This window comes from Chelon labrosus, assembly GCF_963514085.1.
Source record: "Chelon labrosus genome assembly, chromosome: 1".
NCBI lineage: Eukaryota > Metazoa > Chordata > Actinopteri > Mugiliformes > Mugilidae > Chelon > Chelon labrosus.
In genome coordinates, this window is record NC_140337.1 from 11,412,734 (window position 1) to 11,436,700 (window position 23,967).

Here is a 23,967-nt window from a genome sequence, read left to right on the forward strand (position 1 = left end):
AATCCCCACGCCATAATTCTCAGCCCAGGAAAAAACCTAGCTCAACATCATGTGGCGTTGCTTCCTGTTCCTGGTCAGAGCAGCAGGTGGCAGCAGATCCCAGCTGTTGGATACTGTGAAGCTGGACCGTGGATTAATATGGTGTAATTTCAAACAGATGAAGCATGTTACATGTACATTTTAAAGCAGGAAATTAAGTGTTGCTGTGGGGACATTGGATCAGAGGACTGTATGAAGTTAAGGTTGGAGTTAAGAATTGAGGTTTGGATTGGTTAAGACCTGAAAGTACCACATTCATCTGTACAAACATTACCTTGCAGCAATCAGAGCGGACTGGAAGGAGGCGTGTTTTGTCTTCTGTACATGAATTTACTTTGGTAAAAAAAAAAGAAAAAAAAAAGAATCAATCCCAGAACAACAGCAAAGGACGGACTGAAGATACTGGAAGAAACTGATACAGACTGATCCAGCTCTGCTCCCACACTGAACGCTACAGGACGTCACTCATACCATTTTCTGTCCAGCTGTACAACAACTCACCTTTCTGTAACAGATAACTCCGTGTTATTCATGTTAATGGACACTACTGCACCTTACACCTTACCCTGTGTATATAATATATATTCTTCCGTCTCTATTTCTTGTACATTTGTCCATATGCTAATATGCCAATTTGTACATTTTTGCTAATACTATTCTGATTTTATTTTACTTATTTTTGTTTTATTTAATTTTTCTTTTATCTGTGTTTTTTTTTTTTTTTTTTTATGTACAACTAAGCTAGTGCGACCAAGCAATTTCCCTTGTGGCTGAATAAAGTTTATCTCAGTCTCAGTCTCAGCCTCAAAAACATCTACATCAACAGTAAAAAAAAATTACCTGCACTTACTTCCTGGTCTGATGAAACAAAACCTTGAACAGCTTGGTCACAATGGTAATTATATCTGGAGGAAAAAAAAGTGGGAAGCTCCCAAGCGGAAGAACACCATCCCAACTGAAGCATGGAGGTGACAGCATCACGTTTAGCTGCAGGAGGGACTGGTGCACTTCACGAAATTGGTGGCATCATATGGGGAAGGAAGACTATGTGGATATACTGAAGCAACATTTCAAGACATCAGCCAGGAAGTAAAAGCTTGGTCGCTAATAGGTCGGTCACCCCAAGACTACTCCTAAAACTGTGTCAAAATGGCTTAAGGTCATGAAAGTTGAAGCATATAGGGGCGGTCTTCACAAGGGCCAAGGCTCAATCTAAAAGGAAACTTGTGGGCCTGAAATTTGCACAGCCTATTCAAGAAGAAGCAGTCAAACCAATTAAAGGCTAACTGCTTGGATGTGATGTAGACAAGCTGGAATTGTGATTATCAGTGAAACCATCTGGAAAATACGCTTGTGACATCCCTGAAGCAGAAGTTGTCAAAGCTGTGGTTAGTTGAAATCAGTTTTAATGACTTTGGGGGATTTTGATGTGTATGGATGTGTCAGCGAGGGACCTCACAAGTGTAGAGCGACACGCGTGTGTGTGTGTGTGTGTGTGTGTGAGAGAGAGAGATAGAGAGAGGCGCGGGGAGAGAAGCGGATGTTTGAGTCAGTCCTCAGACAGAGACGAACATGCGGCGGATAAACTGTGTTTCCCATCAGCTCCACCGCTGTCTCCAAGATTGCCAAGCATGTCAGTGAACAACACCACGGACTCGACGGAGCACTACACCTGCGTGCGCTTCTACGTGTCCACCGTGTCCTTCTCGGTGCTGCTCGTCTTCAACCTCATCATCAACTGGACCATCGTACGCGAGGAGAGTCTGCGCCGGCATGCGCGCTTCGTGCTGGTCTTCCACCTGCTGGTGTCCGCCCTGGTTCACCTGGGCACCAGCAGCTTCTTCTACTACCAGATCCACCTGCACGCGCAGCCGAGCCACTCCGGGTGTCTGGCCATGATCACGATTTTGATCAGCAGCGCCTCGAACATCCTCCTGACTCTCACGCTGATGGCGCTGGATCGCTACTGCGCCGTCTGCCACCCGATGCGCTACACCTCCGCCTGCTCCGCGGGGCACTGGCCCTGGGTGCTCGGCGTGCTCACCTGGCTGATCGCCCTGGTGATCCCGCTCAGTTTGCTCTTGCACCCGGACTCCAAGGCCGCCGGGGCCGCCTATGACGGGAAGTGTGGCCGGGATCAGCTGAAGAAAGGGGAGCTGCAGAAGGTGCTGTTCATAGGTCTGTGCTCGCTGCTCATACTCTACAGCTATGTGAGGATACTGGTGGAGGGGAGGCGGCTCGGGGTGCTCAACCGGAGGAACCGGGCCGGTTGCAGGACGATCGCCCTTCACGGCAGCCAGTTGGTCGTGTACCTCCTCCCCAACTTTGTGAACTACTTTCTGTCGATTCTCACCAAAAAGAACTTGATACAGAAAGAGACCAAAGAGCTGTCCGCCGTTGTAGTTTTTGCCTTTTTCAGCCTGGCGCAGTGCGTTGCGCCGATTATTTACGGCTTGCGTAAAGAGGAACTTTTGGAGCAGCTGAGTCGCAGGTTCCCCTGCTGTTCCCGATACTTGAAGAGTGTCCTCGGGTGGACGGTGCAAGGCAACTGGCCACACACCCATCACAGAGCAAGGTATGTCCCAGATGAACCCATTTACAGCCAGTGCACTCACAAATGCTCATGCGTTTCTGACTTTCTTTTGAATCCTAGACGTTGATTTAATCATGTAATCTCATTTTGATGTATAAAATACTAGACCTAAGCCATTCATTCTGCAGGCACACAGCTAATAATGGAGGTTTCTAGACTTTAAAAATGTAATGGAACAAGTTTGAAATCGTAAACAAGCCACATTACTTATCAAGTCTGTAAATGAGATGGATTCCTGGAAGGTAAGAGCTTAAAGAGGACGAATTTGAATGCAACAACCCAGGCAAGTTGTCAGTCAGGAAATAAATAGTTCATAAATCCTTTTGTTATAGCCAATAAATCCTTTATGTTCAGAACTTATGAGAAAATGTTACTGAAAATGAATATCTACATGTTTTGCTGTTTTTTTTTTTTATTTAATGGGAAGTAGATTTCCATTTTCATCTCATCTACAACAAGACATATACTGAGATGGTAACAGGAGTGAAAAATCATTTTCAGCAATAGCTCAACATGGTCTGTAGGTGTCAAAGCTTTCTGCTCTACAGAGAGAACAGTAAAGCTGCAGTTTTTAAAGTTGTGGATTTATTGATCTACCCACAGTGGGCCACGAATAATTTCACTGACTGATAAACCTTCTCATTCGTGAGCAGATTACTGTACATTTCTGTGGGTTTTCAGTGTACGTGGAACTGAATGCAATTTGGTATTAAGAACGTGAAATGAGGTCTCTGAAGATGAGTGACTAATATTTACACTGTGAACTGAAAGAAACGTGTGAAAATGGGTGATTTGGTTGAGGCTCAGAATTAGCATAACTGTGACTAAATGAGTAACTAAAGTGGACATTTATCGGAGGATACATCAGCTCGACATTAAAGCGCTTTCCTTTCAAGTGTTGTGGAAATTTTTGGTGACCACGGCACCACGAAAGGGGAAAATGAACTCACGTCTTCTGTTTGCTCCCCCCCCCCCCCCCCCCCCCCCCCAGGGAGAGAACACTGACAGCTCAAACCATCATCTCCCTGGAAGTGCCACAAGCGGCAGAAGCAGAGGAGGAAGCTCGGCCGATGCCAGTCAGAAGTTCCTCACATGACTCGGACTCATGTCAAGGCGATGAGGACAGTGCCTGATCGGAAAACGCCAGTCGATGTCAGGATCTTAACTGAAACAGGAATATCTGGATGTACAGAGCTAAAGGGAAACTAAGGAACTATCTTTAACTTTGTGAAACCTGTCATGTTTTCCCCTGGCCTACAGTGGGCCAGCAACTCAGAACAACAACAGAACATATATTGGTCTAACATTGACCTCTTTTCTGGTGCGCACACATGTTGATTAACTGTGGAACTGCTCAGCGCCCGGAGGGAACAGTTCTCTTCTCGTAGACTTCTCTGGCTGGTCCAGGGATTGAAGCCTTCTGGCTGTCTTCGGGTCATAAACCTTTGACCTTCAGGTTAAAAACAGTGTTGTGTCATTAATGACAGGAAAAGAGCACATGTCGTCTGGTGAATGTGTTACCAATATTGTGAAAATTAAAAATAGACTGATTGTGAGCCTCTAATCCCACAGTCTCACAGTTTATTTTACATGTTATGTCACATCAATCCATGTCGTCAGTCGATATGTAGTGTTATTTTGTGACTGGATGCTGCTCAGCGTCAAGAGAATTTCTACCAACAGCCTTAATAAATTATCTTAACGTTACTATTATTTAATTTATTCAGACATTTCACTGTTATTTTTTGTTTTCCACTGCATTTAATTAATAAAAACGTTATTTTGGCTAACTATGCTAAGCTAACTATGTCCTATGACAAGGAGAGGGTTAGCGTTAGTAAGAAGCGGGAAACAGCTAGCATGCTAGCATGCCCTCCAAAAAAAAACACTTTAAAGCTCACACTTTATCGTACAAATGATATTTTCTTTAAATTTTCTTTCAATAATTCAGCGTTTGAGTTGAGTAAACAATCATAGATCATTGACTCACTGATGAAGTTTAAGCTTAAGGAGTGGGTGTATCCATAACTCCTATTTATGCTACCTATGCTAATTCTGGATTGTTTTGAGTATCAGTATAGCCTTACTTTTGACTTCATAAAACAATCGTGACAATTAATACATTTTGACGCATGTTCTTCTTTTAGATATCATCTTACTTGGTTGTCAGAATATTAAGTGTCGTGCATTTGGCGAATCACACCAAAACTGTGCGATGCTAACTATGAAGCTCCAGATATAATTAGCTTATCAAATAATGTCATTCTCATGTAGTATTTTGGTAATGAGTGTATAAACACATTTCCCATAATCATTCAGCTATTTCATCTAGTGCGGCTTAAGTTTAGCCAGTTGTGGTCGTTTCTGGAGAGCTTTCTCAAAGTAGACTTTTGCCTTCTTCCTGTAAATGCTTCCTCTCTATGCTATAAAAAAAAAAAAAAAAAAAAAAAAAAAAGGAAATAGTACAGTTCACGAGGGGTATCCACGAGCAAACAATTGGTTTTTGTCAACCTGTTGCATGGTTGCAGCAGAGCACGTTGGATGGGTTTTACTCAGATAGAGCTGCACATGCAGAGGGGAATTCTCGACGTTTAAACCGCAGGCCTTGTTAGTTGCTGGCAAAACCGTGGTTGCGTGTCAGTCTCGCACCCACAGACATAACACCCGTCAAGTCAGTGTGTATAAAAGACCAGGAAGGGGTTCTTATTTGTATTTCAAGGTGGAACCTGTAGCGGTTGACTCTTGGCTTACTGGCATTCCCGCCTTTACCCTTTACCTTGGAAGAGCTGGACTTGAAGAAGTGAAACCGAAGTCTGTTGTTATGATTACAACAAAACAGGAAGTGAGCTTGGCGGCAAAGAAGGGGTAAAAATATTGCTTTGATGGGATTTTTTTTTTTATTTTATTTTTTTTTAGTATCTACAGAAGCTAGAACTAATTAAAAAAAAAATAAAAAAAATAAAAAGTCAGTCAGGGAGGGACTGTTTAAAGCCATACTCACTGACAAGTTGACAAAATGTTCCAAGAACATAAAAGCAACACTTACTCAGGGGAATATCTAGCAAAGGTACGTTTAATGAATGAAAAACTGCAGCACAAATAAATTATACAGACATCTATTGCATTCACAAGTGTTTGCTAAGGCAGATAAATCAATAGATGGAAAGATGAAGATATATTTCATTAATGCAGATGATTTGTTCAAAGTTAATGCTCAAGAACACTATAACTTGATCTCTTTAAAGCAACGTGATCACGTCTAACAGCGCTATTGTTCAATAACAATATTTACCTCTATATTACATGTACAGATGATCATGAACCTGAAGTCTAAACAGTATGTTTCTAGATATGCAGACGATGGTATGTTTTCTGCACATACAGTCATCGAGCTACGTTTAGCTGGGGATATGAACACTTTAGAAGTTAACGTGGCTGCCAGTCGTAACGAGTATTAATGAGGAAACGGTTTGTGTCGACTCAGAGAGTCAAGTTTCTAAGGCAAAGTTTCGGTAATGAGCACCAAGTGAGCTTAACATGCAGAAAGGCATCGAAGTACATGAACGCCACCCCGTTCTATACAACTGTACACGATTTAGAGACAAATTATAATCTCTCTCAAAGTACCTTTGCGCATAAATTAAGTCGGTTAAAACAGCTTCCTGTCAACTGGCTTCCTGTCTCAAAGTTGCATTGCATTCGTTGCGGTAATGATTAATCAACAAAATTAGCGTACGGTCATGTCATCAGATCAAGATAGCGGAAAAGCAAAAAGTGAATTTGAAAGCTACACGCAGACATTCAGCCATCAGCTGTTCTCTCAGATGGAGGACGTTGGACTGAACGCGACTTTTCTGACCAATTTACAATTTTTGTTCACTATAGACAGCTCAAATTAAACAAGGCTGAAGTCAGAATCATGTTCATGACACAGAAGCTGACCACAACAGGTTTCACGTTGCGATTTTTGTTTAAAACGTGTCACTCACTACATGAAAGCGTAATTATACAAAGCAGATAAAGAGGGCACTAGTGTGAGACGGAGCAATGATGTCCATAACAAAGCTGAACAGGTCTGGGACGACTCGGAATATGTGACAGAGAACCTGGTCAGTGGAAAGAAAAAAAACAAAAAAACAAAAAAAACAAAGGATGTCGTGATGGATAAATAGGGTGTGTGTGTTTAGAAGCCCAAGGGGTGAGGAGAAACCACTCCTCCGTTCTCCACCAGAGCTCCAGAGATGGCACGCATGTTCTTGAAGAGCTGTCTGGACTCACTGGAACGGAGAGTCTTGATGTCCTGCATGACCCTCTCGTGTGCCTGAGGGGTGAAGGAACAGATCAGAACCGACGAACCATGGAAGAGAAGCTACAAACTAGTCTAGGACTGTCCCACACAAGATGGATTAATAACTTAAAAAAAAAAAAAGAAAAAAGAAAAATACACATCTGGAAAATCAGACAGCATTGTGCCGATAACAAAAAAAGGGGTGTTAGTCTCGACTTGAGCCCCCTCTTGGAATATTTCCAAATCTGTTCAGTGGAAATTGTGAAGAGCTGTGACGTGTTTGCTGACATTTTTAGAAAAGGTGGAGGTGAATGGTAGGCTAACATGTTTTAATTTAGTCGTATGCGTTTTTCTTTTAAAGTTTGTCCACAGATTTTCTCAAATGCCACAGGAAAACATCCACATTTCCACCGGCCTCAAACTTTCTCTGTGCCTCTGCGTTGCCCACGTTGAGTTGCCCAGTTGTTGACTCGATAAACCACTGAGGAGGGGGCACGCATCAATAAACGGGCAAAGCCAGCAAATTAAATCCATAAGTGATGGTGATGATAGAGGGGCCAAAAAAAAACAAAAAAACCTTTGGCAACGTAATATGGGAGGGGGCATCCGTATGAAGAGGGTCACCTAGGCAACCAGAAACTGGAACGTCTTACAGATGCTGACTTCCAGCTACAACTTAAAGGGCGACGAGAGAATGGTTTTATGAAGTTGGCACTTTGGCCTCGGTGGCTTCTAGACGGCAACAGTTGCCCAACAGTGGCGCTTTCACATCTTCCACAGCTTGATGTTGCCACTTGACCGACAAACATATCGTAACCAAGGGTTATTAGTTCCTTTTGCGGGAAGAACGGACGTAACGTGATTTGATTTATCGTAATAATGTGCTATAGATTAAACGTTTAAGATTTAAGTGAGATTATTGTCATAAAAGCGAAATTAATGGTAAATACCTTATCCAATTTTTCTGTCCACCAAATAATAATAATAATAAACTAAATAATTCAGCTGTATCCTTACATAGCTCATCTATCTCCACCTTTATTATACAATATTCAAAACATAACTCAGACATGTACATAAGAAGTGGCTCATACCTCCATACACCAGGTCTCACACAACATTTTCTCATGCTGAGCTGAAGGGTGGCCCTGACTCAGAGAGCGTGAAGCCCTGCAGAGAGAGAGAGAGAGAGAGAGGGGGACAACCACATGAATGTCGCTTTAGGCTGTGTAGGAGTTTGTATGTGGAATTTAAAAAAAAAACATAGAAGATGTGTGGGAGTGTGTAGAAAGATGCAGAGTGAATGAGAAACTAGGGCGGAGAAAGGCCGGGGTGTTTAGTGAGGAAACAAAACAACCGCACTGCGTTTATAGTTTTATTCGCGTACCTCGACAGGACCACCACCATGGCGTAGATGTCAATAGCGCCGTCCGCAACTCTCTTCAGAACAAACTGCTCATCTGGGGGAAAAAAAGGAAGCGGCGTTGTTGAGTTGTCAAAAGCGCACGGCAATCTTAACCGGCTCATAAAACAGTCCCCTCTAGTTGGCAAAAAGTCAGCACTTTCGCATATCGAACTGAAACTCCCGTTTATACACCTGAAGCGGGTGAACAGCTCACGGTGGAGGATTTATTCCACAGATTTTTATCAGACACCTACGGGTTCTCTTCTAGCCCGCTCTCACACACCTACCTATGATCTTCTTGCCATGTTTGATCAGCAGCTCCTCGATCACCGCGCCGAACTGCTCAATGGCCTTTACCGTCTGGAAAGTAGAACAGGACACAAAAGAGCTTTAGGCGGCGCGATAACATCTGTAATTAGAGGCAACGCGCCAGAAAACGTCCACACGGGCTTTTTAAGATTCCCCTCAGATACCCACTCAGTCGGTCTGAGCGGCTTTGGGTCCCTCAAAAAAAAATACATCAGCACAATTAGGTTTGGAAAATAGCGCACAGTTAATCTGCTTTGGTGCATTTATCAGTTAAAAATCATTTAATTGATGAGAACAGTAACTGTGGGACACTTGAACCCTGCCTGGCAAAATGGACCAATAATAATTAATAGAGGAGCAGTGGCAGACGGCCTTTACACAGACTCCCAGCTCTACATCTTCTGCGCTGGCTTAAACAGAGGCTCATATAAATATTTCCAGATAAATACCCTTCATGTGAGTAGGCCGTGTGTTCTGGAGGCGTCTGATTATTTGTCTGACTTTGTCAAAAAAAAAAAAAAAAAAAAACGTTGCCTATATATATCCTTTAATTTACATCCTTTGATGGCAACCCACCATCACCAGGAAACATGATAGAAAATAAAGCTGAAAACATAGAAGAAAGCACGCACCAGTTCTCCGCTATGTGCCAGCTCAGGATGCACGGTTCCCTGCAGCGTCAGGCCAGTGCTCAAACCTGCCTTTCTGCAAACACAGGAAAAGAAGACAGAGCTAAAACAGCACGTATGAACAACTGCTTTCACTTCTCCATCAATGTCTAAACCGGATCTGTTTAGTCAATGTGCTGGTATGCTGTTGAAACCATGTTGAACTAAACACAAGAAAATATGTCAGTTCTGTCAGATGGATCCGAAGATGGGTGACCGATACCGTCACCACCTTTAAAGGTAGAGTGAAGCCCTGTGAATTCTGGGACAGGGGGGGGGGCTCTATATCACTGCGTAGCATCAACTGTATTTGTTATAGTAATCAGCCATAACACAGCATAAGAAAGTGCTTTGTTACCAAGACGAAGGCTTAACTGTGCAAGCACGACCATTTAGGGTGATGTGAAATGCTGCGTTGCCATTAGCAGCGCTCAGTATATTCTGCTCTGGTATAAAGAGCTCAATGACTCCAGCGATTAAGTGCTAAATATCTGGGTTGGACAAATGAGGAAGGCAAAGGGGATAGAAACATTAGGACAAATTAGCTGCATTAGAGTAATAAGATGAGGCTTCTGTCTGAGCATTAAGAAAAACTGCTGAAATTCAATCTGGTTACGGTGAGGAGAGCAGGAAACTAAACTATTTATGAGAAAGTGGATGCAAATATAAATCTATAACAACCCTGCGAAGATCCTGACAAGACTTCTGCTCACACATCTGCTGCATCGTGGAAACTGACATATTAAAGGGGAATTATCGTTTACTCACCCATATAACTTTGGAGTCATTTTGAGTCGTTTGGAAGATATTTAGATGCAGTGGAGCGCCGCGTATATCCATATAGTGGGAGTGAGTGGGGCACCGAAACGCAGCCTCTAAATAACGCATTATCCGCAGCAAAACTTGTTCATTTCACCAATATTTTGTTATGACACGCTAGTGCTGTTCCCCGTTGAGTCCAGAGTTACCTGTTATCTAATCGCGGACGTGCAGCGGTTTGTTTGACCAGCTGTTCCCCTCTCTGCCTCCGCATCCTCCTTTCAACGAGCTCCTCATCCGTATACTCTGGCTCAGAACGGTAAGGACGTCCATCATAAACAAAGTCGTCGTCCACAACCTCAGAATCGGGAAAATATTCAGCCATGTTGCAAAAAACTAGCAGTAGCAAATTACAGGTAAACAAGCCGACCGTCGTGCGGCGCTCAGAGATGACATCATCCAGGTCAGACGTTAGTAGGTCAATCTAAAGACCCCGGATGATGATAAAAGGTAACTCAAGACTCAACGGGGAATAGCACTAGCGTATCATAACAAAATATTGGTGAAATGAACGAGTTTCGCGGCAGATAATGTGTTATTTAGAGGCTGCGTTTCGGTGCCCCAGTCACTCCCACTATATGGATATACGCTGGATCTAAATATCTTCCGAATGACTCCAAATGACACCAAAGTTATATGGGTGAGTAAACGATCGTACGTTATGCCAGAAATAAGGTCCAGGTTGTAAAAAACTGTAATTCCCCTTTAAACTCGCATGCACTGAGAAAATAAATTAACTGCATTTGTCATTGACTGTGGATTTGAAAGGGCTTCCCCATTTCCCACCATCCTCCAACACAGTGTAGAAGGAAGAAGGAAGTGTGTCACCAAACAAACAAAAAAAAAAAAAAAGGTTGTGGACGGCACCTTTTGGCTCTCTTGGTGACTTCTCCTGCGAGCATGCCGGCGTTGCCGAACGGGTTCTTCAGGGCCTTCTGTAAGCTCTTCAGCTGGTTACCAGCGTTCTGGAGGGGAAGCAGAGTGGGCGGGTGGAAGCAGTCGATTACTTTTTGTTCCTAATTCAATTAAATTAACTCAATTTAAAGCCCTCATTTGGCAGAGAAAGACACTGGTGTCTAGGGACAAATGCCGAAAACATAGAAAAAAAAAAAGAAAGAAAGAAAAAAGAAAGTTGCTTCTCAATCAAGTTGTTGCAGCTTCTTGAAAAGCACATAGGAAGTACTGTTGCTTACCGTCTGAATTTCAGACAGCCAGCAGAAATCACTTCCTCTGTACTTTTCCACACATCATTTCACCACCGTGGTTAAAAAGTTTTTTTTATTACCTGGAAGCCATTAAGAGCCACAAAGAGCCTGAGGATGTCGTTCGTGCCCTCAAAGATTCTGAAGATCCTCAGATCCCTCATCACTCTCTCCACTCCAGAGTCCTGTGGGAGCACACAAACAGATAATGAGCTTCTACTTGTTCAACCATAGGTTTGGCATTAGGAATGGACAGATTTCACTACGACTGTTCAGCACTTCGACTCAGCTCTCGCATTAGGTGTGTACTGAGCTGCAAATGTTATCATCAACAGCATTTAAAGTCGGTTCCTCGAACGAGTTAAAACAAGGTAAAGGAAAGGTGCAAAGTGGAACAGAGAGTCACTTCTATGCTCTTGAATCCTGCATGCTTGTCTTGATGTATTTTAAGCAGCACAGAAATGAAAATGCACAAGGGCTCACTTCTGATTCCTCGTTGAAATGAAACCTTGAGTCAAACTGCTCGCTGTTAGCAGAACAAACAAAAGCCTCTTGCAGCAGTGTCTCGTCCCGTCTTCTCGCTGTACGACTCGTGCTGCAAAACTCATGTCACAACCAACATGTGGAAACTCTGTCAAGCTAGGTTGTAGGTCACATTCAGAGGATGTAACTAAATTTAAATGTACAACATATTTTGTCCACACCCACGCTGCAGAGCGCTGCACCAAAATCAAGTAGTTTTTCCATGACTGGACAGCCTCAACCACACCAGCCGCCAGCAATGCAGCGCTTTAGACGATGCGGTCTACTGTATCACCCGACTTATTTCAAGACGTTCAGCACTGTCGTTTATACAACTTTACTCCACTGACATTTCCTCACCTAGCTTCTTACCCAGCCATTCTCGCTGACTTCTCGGCCGACCGTGTGGTTTCTATATTTACTGAGGGTGAGCATCATGCATGTAGCAACCACGTGAGGCAATACCACAAAGACAGAGCCAGCACCTGTCATCGCATGTGACAGAAAACAAGAAAAAGACAAGGCGTTTACTGAGCTACATCAAAGCGTTTGCAGTGGGTGTCTCTTTTTACAGCACTTTTACTGCTGGCTGATCATGCTGTTACAGATAATGAACTGTAAATATCCGCGCACAGTGTACACAGGAATAAGTCATTAAACAAGGATGTAAATAAAAACTGTCACATGGAGGGATGCGACTGAAGCAGCAGGAGGAATAGTCCCTTCTCTAATTAACAGGACCAGGAACTTAAAGTCCCTTCAGTGGATTTCTGTTTGCACTTCCAAGGAGCCTGTTTGAGAAACTCCAGCAACAGCAGAGTGTCAACAAGATTTACAGATTCCCGACTGCAATGTTTGAAATGTGTGAAGTGAAAGTGGAAGCAAAAACACAGCAGTCACGTAAATGTTTAATCAGCTGGTTACGTTTTGCTTCTTTTGTTTACTTGTTCATAAAAAAAGCCTCGCGTAGATGCAATGTTCCCGGAACTGGTTTTCAAGGAACTAAGAGTTCTTTCAAACCTTTGGCTGCAATTTGTTGGATGAAATAGCAACACACGGTCTTACACTTCATTTTTTAGTTTAGTTACGCAACAACCTGCTTCGCTGTCATCCAGCAGGAGGCTAAAAAAAAACAAAAAACATGACGGCATTTAAAGTGACGGGGAATCAGTGCAACAGAAACCATGGAGGAAATTCAGCGCTGGAAAAGAGACAAAGCTGTAATGATGACGCCTAAAATGCTGGACCACAAGTAAACAAACAGATTTCACAGAGACTGTATGGAGAACTAAAAACGTTTAATAATAGTTGCTGAAATAAAACGTTCAATTCTGCAAACATGCGGAATAGGAAACATGGGTTCCCTAAGGCACAAGTGAACATTTCTTAAAGTTCCTAGTTTGTGGGGAAAGTTCCTGCCTGTGATACTGCCAGAATTTACCTCTTGTTAATTGTGAGTGTGTATATTGTACATAAGCTGCAGTAGTCCATGTTTTTAAATGACCACTTAGCGATGCAGAGATGAGAAAACGACACCATTTAAGTTCCAGCTTTGGCCAGATGTCTCTGTTACAAGCAACTGTGACCCAGATCTACAGAGGCGTTGGTTCTTGTGGTCAAAACACAGTCAGGCGGCTAGATGTCAATAAAAGATTCTGGGTTGTGGTAAAAATGCTCTATTTTAACCAGGAAGTGTCTAGACTCATTTTTTATTATTGTGGCTAAAACACTAGTGATGATCTTAAAAGAGTTCCTGCGGTAAACATTAAAGTGGCAAACCATTTTTAGGGGTCACCGACTACTGAGCCGAAGTCACGTACGCGAGTTCCTCTGTTTGAGACTGTATCTCTTGTATATAGCACCAGAATATTAAACGCTAAGTGAAGTTGAAAACTGCAACTGCACTCAGCTTCTGAGTTGTTATGTGGTTTCTGTGTGACAGGATGCGGACTGAGCACTGACCTTCATGAATCCCATGCCGCCCATAACCTGAATACACTCGTCTGTCACAGTCCAGGCTGCTTCCTGTACAGATTAAAAACACACACACACAAACACACAGAAATACAAATAAGACTTGTGTTGCCAAATGCGCAGTCACATGTTATCTCTAACCAACAAACCAGCCTCGCTACTTCCTTTATTCACCAGTCTGCGTCTCAGGCTTCCACAGAAGGAGGAAGATCGTGAGTGTTGTGAAAGAGGTGTTCAGAGCATTGATGCGTGCACCAAGAAAATGATTACAAAAAAAAAAAAAAAAAAGAGGAGTGCAACGTTTTCAAAAAGGTTCCCAACACTGAAGGCCTCCGACACGGACGCTCGCCCCATTAAACCGCTCGACTGACACAACGGTGAATTTCTTACAGAGGCGAAGATCTTGCTGATGGCCGCTTCGATCTGGAACTCCGTTGCTCCGCTGTCCATGTTGCCGCTGATCATGTAGGCCATTGACTGTGAAAAGAACGCAGGGGTATTAACGGGACATACTGGTTTTCCACGCTGCAGCAGATGTGTTCAGCATCCGTAGAAAATAATGCAAAGATTACAAGTCCCTGCATGGCATGTAACACGGTCTCAGCATATGATGTTAAGATGCTAGAGATGCATGGTTTAATTAGACAACTTGGTGCAGCACAAGGGAAAGTAGTTAAATTTGAGCAAATTAACTATTATGTCATCTGACCTCAGTGACATAATGCAGCATAGCCATGCGAGCCATCTTCTCCTGGATGGCTCCGTAGTTGTGGATCTTGTTCCCAAACTGGGTCCTGTTGGCTGCATGATCCACCTGATATATAAAAAAAACAAAAAAACAAAACGGCCGTCACTATATCAGACCCTTCATTCGAAGCTACAGGCTGAATATCAGAGAAGCTTGAACGCTACGCTTCCTCATATTTCAAGACTTGTGCCCAAAACGATTCAGCAAAAACCACGTTTGCTACCGTCTCGTTTTTGTGCAGAAAGAGGAAGTTTGGGGGCCGGCCACCACACTGCGACGTGCGATCTTTTTTCTTCTTTTTTTTGGCGTGCTGCAAAAACCTCCGACACCGAGGCACAAGACTCGAAAATAAACAGGAGAAAATTCACAGGCTGTCAAAGCTCAACGTGTTAAAATCAAAGAGCTGTTTTAGCTCGATGTTATAAAACGTGTGGATTTTCTGAAGACACGTGAGAACGTGTACACGCCGGGGACTCCTGTGAACAAGCTTCTCATCACCCAAAACACTTAAGGGAGGGCTTTCCCCTCCAAGTTACTCTATGTAAATGCATTTAAGAGCAATCCAAATGGAAATTCCCTTCAGCTTACGGCCTTAAAACACACAGGGTGCTTTAGAAGCAAGCCGCTAAATTTAGACACTGAACTTGCAGTGTTAAACTTTATTTTTCTGCTTTCGGTGAGAAACTGTGCATGCTGACGTAAAGCCGTAGTACAAGGCTTTTATTTCTAAACGAACGCCCGTACAAACGAGCCATCGCAATGCAGATTAAGCAAGTCATCGCCTCCAATATCTCAGTATTTTGCATTATACCGGAGTTTTTAAATGAATGCTATTTAGGACATTGGTGAAGGCTATGGCCGAGAAATTAGTTACTAATGGTAACTATGGTTCTGTGAATTTACTTTGTCTGCGGGCAGGAAGAATGAAATAGAAACTGGGGGCATCTATGTTTCTGGTGAGCCTCATGAAAAAAAAAAAAAAAAAAAAAACCATCAGGCTCCCGTATAAACTAAGGTTATGGTCTTCACTTCAGCGCCGCAAGTTCCAGCCTGCACACTTTGCTGAATGTCAGGGTTAGGGTTATTATTACCTCCACTAGTACTGTCAAGTAAAGGTATAAAAAGGCAACAAAAATCACTTAAAATAATAAAGTGAGTGACACTGAGAAGTGATCGTCAGCCACAACAAACGCGGGTTACTGTTGGGTTTCTCTTGTGTGAGAGTGCTGAAAGTAGAGTAGTGACTGAGGGACGGTAGGCTGCATATGTACACGTTAAAGGGGTTTGACAAAAGTTCTTATTTGTTGCTTCAAAGTTACACATGCTGAAAGAATTAGATCAAATGAAAAAAAAAAAACTGTTTTTCTGTGTTTTATAAAAGTATAAACTGAATAATTACAAGCCTGTCACCAACAGCTCTGTTAAACTCTGATGTACGGCACACCTTCATTTTACAGACAAAGAATAAAATCACCACTGGCATCGAACCAATAATCTAATTTAAATACACGTAGGTGTCTCATGTTCTTGTTACAGTAAGTGGCCAGACTACTGTGGGCTGTTCTCCACATACATATATATGCTTCAAACCCCGAGACGCTCGATCTTTTCAAGTGGCCCAAATACATTTCCCTTGTCGCTGCAGCGCACCAACTCTGCTGAGTTCAAACAAGAGTTACAGCAGAGCTCGGTTTTTAGTGGCTCTCTTTGTATGATTTTACGGATTTTAGTTTTTTTCTGCGTCTTTCGCGTTAAACACAGTGTTGTAAAGCTAATCCTTTCCCACGGTCGAGCACTCTTTGACTTACTTAACACATGATAACAATACCTGAAACAGTCACTTGTCTTGAATTCTCATCACTTCCCCATCAACTACACTTCAAAAAACCAAAAGACTGAAATAGAATTTTTTTTTCTGTGACTCATGCAAGAGTTCCCTTTTGTATTACTCTCACTTCAAAAGACATAATTGACTATTTCTGTTAATCTACAAATTAAAAGACATGACCGAAGCCTTTGTGAATCTCACAAGAGCTGTAAGAAATTGAAACGGCAGTGAATTACAAGAAGGGGAATTTCCCTCTAACCCATAAAGACAACACAAGATTGCAACCATGGCAAAACACGGAATTACTAAGATAAGAAGCAATGCATGCAGATGAGAAACCTCACAGAGACAAAGCTGTAAACGATAACTCGAGTCTTCAAAAGAAAAGAAGATCTGCTGCCGTTCGCACTTCACTGCACTTCCCTTCCATCTACTATTGGTGTGCCATAGGTCGTGTACTCACAGCTTTGGCAATGACGTTCTTCATGGTGCCAGAGAGGGCGGCCGCCATGCCAAAGCGGCCATTGTTCAGGATGTTCATGGCCACCTTGAAACCTCCTCCCATCTCCCCTAGGACGCAATCGGCCGGCACGCGGACATTATCGAAGTAGACCTCGGCTGTGTTGGACGCCTTGATGCCCATTTTCTTCTCCGGAGGGCCACTGTGGGGGGCGAGAAGGGGCGATGATGTTGATGAAGGAAGAGATAAATTCATCCAGTATGAATGAGTTTAGTGACAAACGATAAACTCACTGTGTCACTCCTCCGAAGCTCCTCTCCACAACGAAAGCCGTGATCTTGTCCTTCATCTCTCCCGTCTTGGGATCCTTCATTGGCGTCTTGGCAAACACTGTGAAGATCTCGGCCAAACCTCCATTGCTGACGAGAGAAACCCCATTTTTAGTTAAAAACGCTTCTTTTCATTCCTCTGCTGGACATTTTGATGCACTACTGCCTCCTTGTGGTGAAAGCACCAAACAGCTCATGAGGTACGCCGCGCCCTCACCTGATCCAGATCTTGCTTCCACTGAGAGTGAAGTACTTTCCACAGGGAGACTGAACAGCTACGGTCTTGATAGAGGCGGCATCAGAACCACTGGCTGGTTCGGTCAGACAGAAGGCAGCTATAGTTTCACCTGGAAGGACACACAAACACGAGAGTCAAACACATGCATAACACAAATTTGAGCAGCTCTACTGTTTATATTGACACCATTAGTGCTGGGCGGTATACCGGTTCATACCGAATACCGGTGTTTGTTTGTTTTTTTATGATATGAATTTTTCATATACCCCAATACCGGTGAGTAGCGCACAAAACGTTGGGAACGCAGAGCGGCGGAACGTCGCGCCGCCGGACATTGTTTTTGTTACACCAAACAAGCAGCATATGAGAGCACAGCCTGTGTCGAGAGGTGAACAAAATGGATCAACACGGTTCTGAAACTGAAGTTACAGAACGAGTAAATGAAACAGAAGAACTTGTACCGAAAAGAGGAGCCGTGTCTGTTGTTTGGAAGTTCTTCGGCTTTAAAAAAATCCGACGTAGATCAAAAAACAATATTCTGCAAACGTTGTCGGGCTAAAGTTGCAGCCGCAGGCGGCAACACGAGCAATTTACTTCACCACCTCAGCCGCAAGCATGTCCTGGAATATCAGGAATGTACGAAACTACGACCTGCGTCATCCACGTCTGCAGGTAAAGGTAGCACTGCGGGAGAAAGCACGAGTCAGATGTCACTCAAAGACGCGTTTGCTAGGGGGACCACTGCATTTTGATTCCTTCACTTCATTAATACTAGTGTGGACATTAATGTTTTTCTATAATATTCACTCCTCATGACAGTAAAATATGTCATTCCAAGCCAATTTACTGCAGTAATTATTCTCTAAATTATTAGAAAATAAGGTTAACACCCAGTCGTGCTTGAAAAAAAAAATACCGTCAAATACCGTGAAACCGATATAATTTTGAAAAATACCGTGATATAAATTTTTGGTCATACCGCCCAGCACTAGACACCATTAGATTATTATCCTTCTCTGTACAATGAAAATGTGTTGCTGCGTCTGTCTGCTGGCTGCAGTAACATTACAACAAGCGTGTTTGCCAGTGTATCGTGGCTGCTTTGGTGTACACAATCAATGACATGGGTCTATGGGTTTAAGTAAATATATTAAGTCAATTTGCACAATGCTTAAGTTCCTTTACAGTTGTGGCACTTCTAGCTGCCAGGCATGCTCATAAAGAGACTATTTGAATAGAGCAGTTTAACAGAAGTGTGGGACTTCAGTGACAACATGACAACGCAGCATGTGTTTCAGCTAAGAACTCAACAAAAGCTCTGAAGACCAATAAATCTCAAAGGCATAGATTTCAATTGACACTGCTATACTATAGTGTAAGAGTGTAAGCAGACCTTTGCATAAAAATAAAAGCTGCATTCTTTGCAGATTTCATGTTTTAAAAATAAAATATTATAATAGTATTAATGTGACGGGTAAGTTAAAAACTGGAATATTTGACTCATCAGACGATAATCTATGGATTAACTGGAAAAAACAAACAACAAAACATCTAAACATGGATGCAAATCCACATAATGACGCTGCTCTTCTTACCTGTGGCCAGCTTAGGCAGGTACTTCTCCTTCTGGGCTTTGGTCCCAAAGAGCAGGATTCCCTTGAAACCGATAGACTGGTGAGCACCCAGAGTGATGCCAACGCCCATGTCATGACCGCCAACGATCTCGACCAGCCGGGCGTACTGCAGGATGAATGGATATTATTATTATTATTATTACCACAAGACTAAACCATATATCTCAAAGCACACATGTTATGAAGTAAACATCTGTAAGTATAATCCAGCTGATGTACCTGAGTGTTTGAGAGGCCCAGGCCACCCAGGTCAGCCGGCACCTGCAGGCCAAAGGCACCCATCTCCTTCAGGCCCTCCATGGTGTGGTCCTCCACCTTCTCCAAGGCGTCGTTCTTGGCGGGATCATTCACCTCCTGTCCACATGAAGAAGAAAACAAAGTCGGGTTGAGTACAGATACAGAGGCGACGAGGACAGTTTTATTTTACTATTTATTTAAGTTTAAATCACCTCAAAAAACTTGGCAACGGGGCCCACGAGCTCTCGAAGGAACTGCTCCTGCTCCTCATTGAGAGCTACGACACAGATAGAAAGATTGTTCCAGTTCAAGAGCTACTCAGTGATATATATTTTTAAACACATTATATTTAAAGTTATCTTTAGGAATTACCTGAAGGAAAGGGAAACACTTGAGCAGTTGTGATCTGCCCCTTGAAAATGTTCACGGCAAACGATTTGGACTCCTGCGGGGGAAATTAACACAGTAAAGCTTGTGCAAATACAAACACAGCACACAAGTGTTCAGTTAAAGCTGCCCCGCGGGGGTCGACTCTACTAAACAAGAGCCGGGTTTAGTTTTGTTGTTTGTCTTTAAGGCGCGACAAATGTGTTGCAGATCTTTAAACCATTAAAGCTACTGAAAATTACTGTAAGTTAATTAACGTACAGTGGCGACGGCTTTCTTTTCCGCTTTGGCGGCGGCATCGGCGGTGACCGCTGCAGGCTTCTCCAGCACCGCCTGAAGAGAAACAGAAACACAACACAGAGGGGAAGGGTAAATAAAAACATACAGTATACTGAACAAATCCTTTAAGGTAAAACTTTACAAACACTGTTTTTCTATTCATTGGTCAATTGTGAGATTTTGGGTCAGACTAGTCCGAAGACAACGTCAGGGTGTTTAGTCTACTACATTTTATCTTTTGGAAATAAATGCAAATTTGTGTTTTCTGGCACATTTAAATCTAAAATTAAAAACTTCTAATATGGAAAGAAGTGTCTCAATGTAAATAATCAACTGGGAATCATCTATTAACCCCTTACAATTCCTGTAATTGTCATCTAAAACAGACACAACCAAAGTAAATTTAAAGCTTCTTGGACCATCTGGAGTACAGGCATGAGTATCTGTCTAAGTGTTTGGATACACTGAAAAAGAAAGATTTTATGTCTGCCTTATTTTTAATAATATTTGCCTTCAAAATGACCGTAGCCAGGTGGTGTGGACTGGAAAACATAACGTGGCCACAGCTTGAAGTCTTAACTAGTTCAATTTCAAATCTGACAGTAATACTACAGAAAATTTGTATTTTACATTTTTTTTTTCCCTTGCCAGCATAGTAAACAGTCGTCTATTGGGCGAGGCAGGCGCCAATCAACAGTTCAGAGTTCAGGGCTGTCTTGGTATGCAGGTGTGTTTAATACGTGCAAGTTGTTTCAGTGTTGAGAGCCAGGGACAACACGAGTCATGTTTTTCCAGCTCCATCCAGGGCACCAGCTTGGCTAGAGACCCAAAGGACTGATCCGACAAGTCTCAACTGGGTGAGAGGTGATGCCGAGGGTGCATCCAAGCAGCTGATTACGGTTCGGATGGAAAATCTTTTTATGTCTGCGTCTCATGTGTCCAACGACTTCGTTGACCTGGCAAACAGCCACATTTCTGACCCCAAACTGTTTTATAATTGCCATTCCAGACGCGTTTCTTTCCTGACGACGAGCTTTACGACATGGTTGTTGTAAAAACATTATCTCAGGGAGAAGATGTTATGTAACGGTGTTTACTCACGAAGGTCAAATTATAATGAACCTGAATGGACGAGACAAAATGAAACGCAACAGTGTAAATCTAAACGTATAAATCGAGGCGAATAAAAGCAGCTGTGGTATGTTGACCCGTGTTATATTGACCTTCATTTTATTGACTGAGGGTCAACAACATTAAATACAGAATCACATCTACCAAAGCTGTATTTGTTTTCCAATTTCATCTTAGCAACCCTTGCTTGCAGTTTCCTCATGCATATCCGAGTTACCTAAGCTTGCATTATGATTGTTTGTCTAAAACAAATATGCTGGATGATCTCTGTGCTCTGTGATCTGTGGTCTGGCTCCCACATGGATCGACCTCAGTCATTTTAAGATTCTCTGCATAAAAATATCAACCAAATCAACGACTATGCCAAAGAGGCCTCTTTATTAGAAAGTTTTGAATATATTACAAAGAACAGCACGTGGGACATCTTCCATATACACTCACTCGCCAGTTCATTAGGTACACTAATGAAAACAAACCATTCTAATAAAAACAGTCCTGCTCTAAATCTTAAGCTTCATGATATTCAGTATGACTTAAAAATAGCAGAGGGAGTTGTTGGTTCAACCATGTTTTCATTTTGGAGGCTGTAGTCTGTAGTACTGTTGAATTGTATTGGGCTGTACTGTAACTGACACTGGTTTCTATTATTTTGACAACCTGATCCATAGATTAGACTGAAAAACAGAAACATTTTGGTATCCAGTTCAGTCCAGTTCAACAGCACCACCCGCTGCACCGCCCACAACGACCATCCAGTTGAAACACCAGCCTTCTGATGCTGATTCAACATTAACTGAACATTATGAACAGCCATGAATGTTATTTGTTGTCACTACTGTACCTAATGTTTTGTCAAGAGAGTGAACCTAACCAGTGAACTCCTGCCTAGACTACCGCAGTGTCACCCACATCCACGGTGTCACCTTTAATAACGGAGTCACGTGACGGGTGAACTTTCCCCCACTTCCAGTGGGAGGGTGTCGACGTTATGTCAGGGAGACACAGCGTTTGGTCATACAAGGGCAATAAACAAATGCTAAAAATAAAAAATACGGCATTCTACAAGAACAAAAAAAATCACACATGTATATATATTATTTAGTGAGCTAATGTCATCGTACCTGAGCAGCCTGGCTGGCGTAGAGACGAGCATTTTGCACAGCGACCACAGCCCCGGCCTGACGCTGACCTCTGAATCACACACACACACACACACACAAAAATATATGATCAGTTAAAATAAACCACATTATTCACGACATTTTCCATCAATAATAGCTTTACCCACCCAGACAGGACGGGAGGAATCCTGAGAATGGAGCCGCACAGTGCGGAAGACTGGCTCACTTTACGAAGCAGCATGATTTGATTTTAATCTAAAATTAAAAAACACACACACACAAAATAACTGCTAAATTACATATTAGGAAATGATCAAACACAGACAGACACAGAGCAGGTTCCCCCAGCTGTGAGGTTAGCAGGTAGCTAGCAGCTATGTAACAACGACTGTTTTGTAACTTGGTCGCTTTGACGCGTTGCATAAAAACAAGGTACAGCTCGTAAAGTCTCTTTAATTCTTTCTACTGGACAACAATAATGTCAGTTTAAGTTACAAACCTGTACAAGTAATGTTTTAAAACGTTCCGTGCGTCCTGCCAGCAGCCAACCGTTTCCACAAATGATCTACCAACGTCGTCTAAACCGGGTCAAACAAATTTTTTTTCTTTTTCTTCTTCTACTGTGGCTCCTTGCCGTCTTCTTCTTCTTCGTCTGTTTGTTTTAGGCGCTAAATATCCGGTGTTGCTGCATTAGCGCCCTCTTCTGTGCGGATGAAATGGTTGTATCAACAAGAGAGAAGAGGTCAGACTTGTTTATTTGAGATTTTTTAAATCCTTTCCTCATTACGACGAGGCTCTGTGTGCTCTTTTAATATGTGGAATAAAACATGAAGCACGCTCTTTGATGCTTGATCCTTGCTCCGAGCCCCGCTGTCCGGAGCCGTGTTACCGCAAGGCTTCATGGGATTAGTAGTTTTACTGTGTAAAATGGCCCGAGCGACTTCAGTCTTTTCCACGCAACTGAAATGTGTTTTTATTATACTTTCTTTACATTTTCTTTACTAAAAGCAAACAAAATGAAGGGGTAGAAATAACAAACAACAACACAATAAGATATTATAAACGTTATTAAAATAAATTCTGCTACTTTTAACTGAGAGTACTGGGACCATCAGCACTGGGCGATGTCTTCTCAAATGCAAACTATAAATAGTATATATTCTTTGTAAATCTGTCTCATTTCTCAGTATGTTTATTGAACCACACACCAAGATAGATTCATCATACACGTGAGCATACGTGGCAATAAATCTGCTTCTGATCAAGTTCATGTGGAAGACTCTGGTTATTTTTATTTATACGTTTAAATTAAAATGAGAGAAACGGTATTAGACACACTTAAACAATTGTGTGCAGCACTTTAAAGTGCTGGATTATTTATTTAACTTCTACTCCACTATATTTTAAGAAGTAATATAGACTAATTTGGTCTTTCTGCTGCAAACCAGCTTCATTTGTGAGTTATAATTGTGTTTTATTGTAAATTATCAAGCTACAACATTCACATGCTGTACACAATGATGGATCAATAACACTTGCCCAATAAAATATATATAAATCTAAATATTGATACTTTCACTAGTTACTTGTACTTAAGATCAGTGTCCCTTTCCCACCTGACTGGGATAGAGTGGATGTAAAACCAATTTAACTGATCATGTTTCATGACATGTGAAGTAGGCGAAGGCATTTGTTTACATCAAACATGAAGGAGTTTTAAAAGAAATTGTAAAACTGTACGCCTTGGATAAATTTG

At 42.3% G+C, this 23,967-nt stretch overlaps 2 protein-coding genes across 2 annotated transcripts; one reads left to right on the plus strand and one right to left on the minus strand.

Annotated features, from left to right (window-relative positions):
• The first annotated feature begins 1,619 nt into the window (after positions 1-1,619).
• On the plus strand, positions 1,620-4,382 carry LOC311510117 (olfactory receptor 2A25). The gene is made up of 2 exons (XM_084575062.1): positions 1,620-2,614; positions 3,624-4,382. The coding sequence occupies exons 1-2, from the start codon at positions 1,671-1,673 to the stop codon at positions 3,763-3,765; spliced, it is 1,086 nt and encodes a 361-aa protein (XP_084431188.1). The 5' UTR covers positions 1,620-1,670; the 3' UTR covers positions 3,766-4,382.
• A 1,304-nt stretch (positions 4,383-5,686) lies between these two features.
• On the minus strand, positions 5,687-23,019 carry acadvl (acyl-CoA dehydrogenase very long chain). Its single transcript, XM_084541457.1, has 21 exons — positions 22,711-23,019; positions 22,379-22,466; positions 22,212-22,281; positions 19,942-20,013; positions 19,666-19,738; positions 19,506-19,570; positions 19,276-19,410; positions 19,018-19,162; positions 17,402-17,531; positions 17,149-17,274; positions 16,859-17,057; positions 14,529-14,633; positions 14,210-14,296; positions 13,808-13,870; positions 11,407-11,508; positions 10,989-11,086; positions 9,267-9,339; positions 8,613-8,685; positions 8,308-8,380; positions 8,015-8,090; positions 5,687-6,953 (listed from the first exon to the last, which is right to left on the minus strand). Exons 2-21 carry the CDS (start codon positions 22,450-22,452, stop codon positions 6,816-6,818), a joined length of 1,977 nt encoding a protein of 658 aa, XP_084397583.1. The 5' UTR covers positions 22,453-22,466; positions 22,711-23,019; the 3' UTR covers positions 5,687-6,815.
• Between the last annotated feature and the right edge of the window lie 948 nt (positions 23,020-23,967).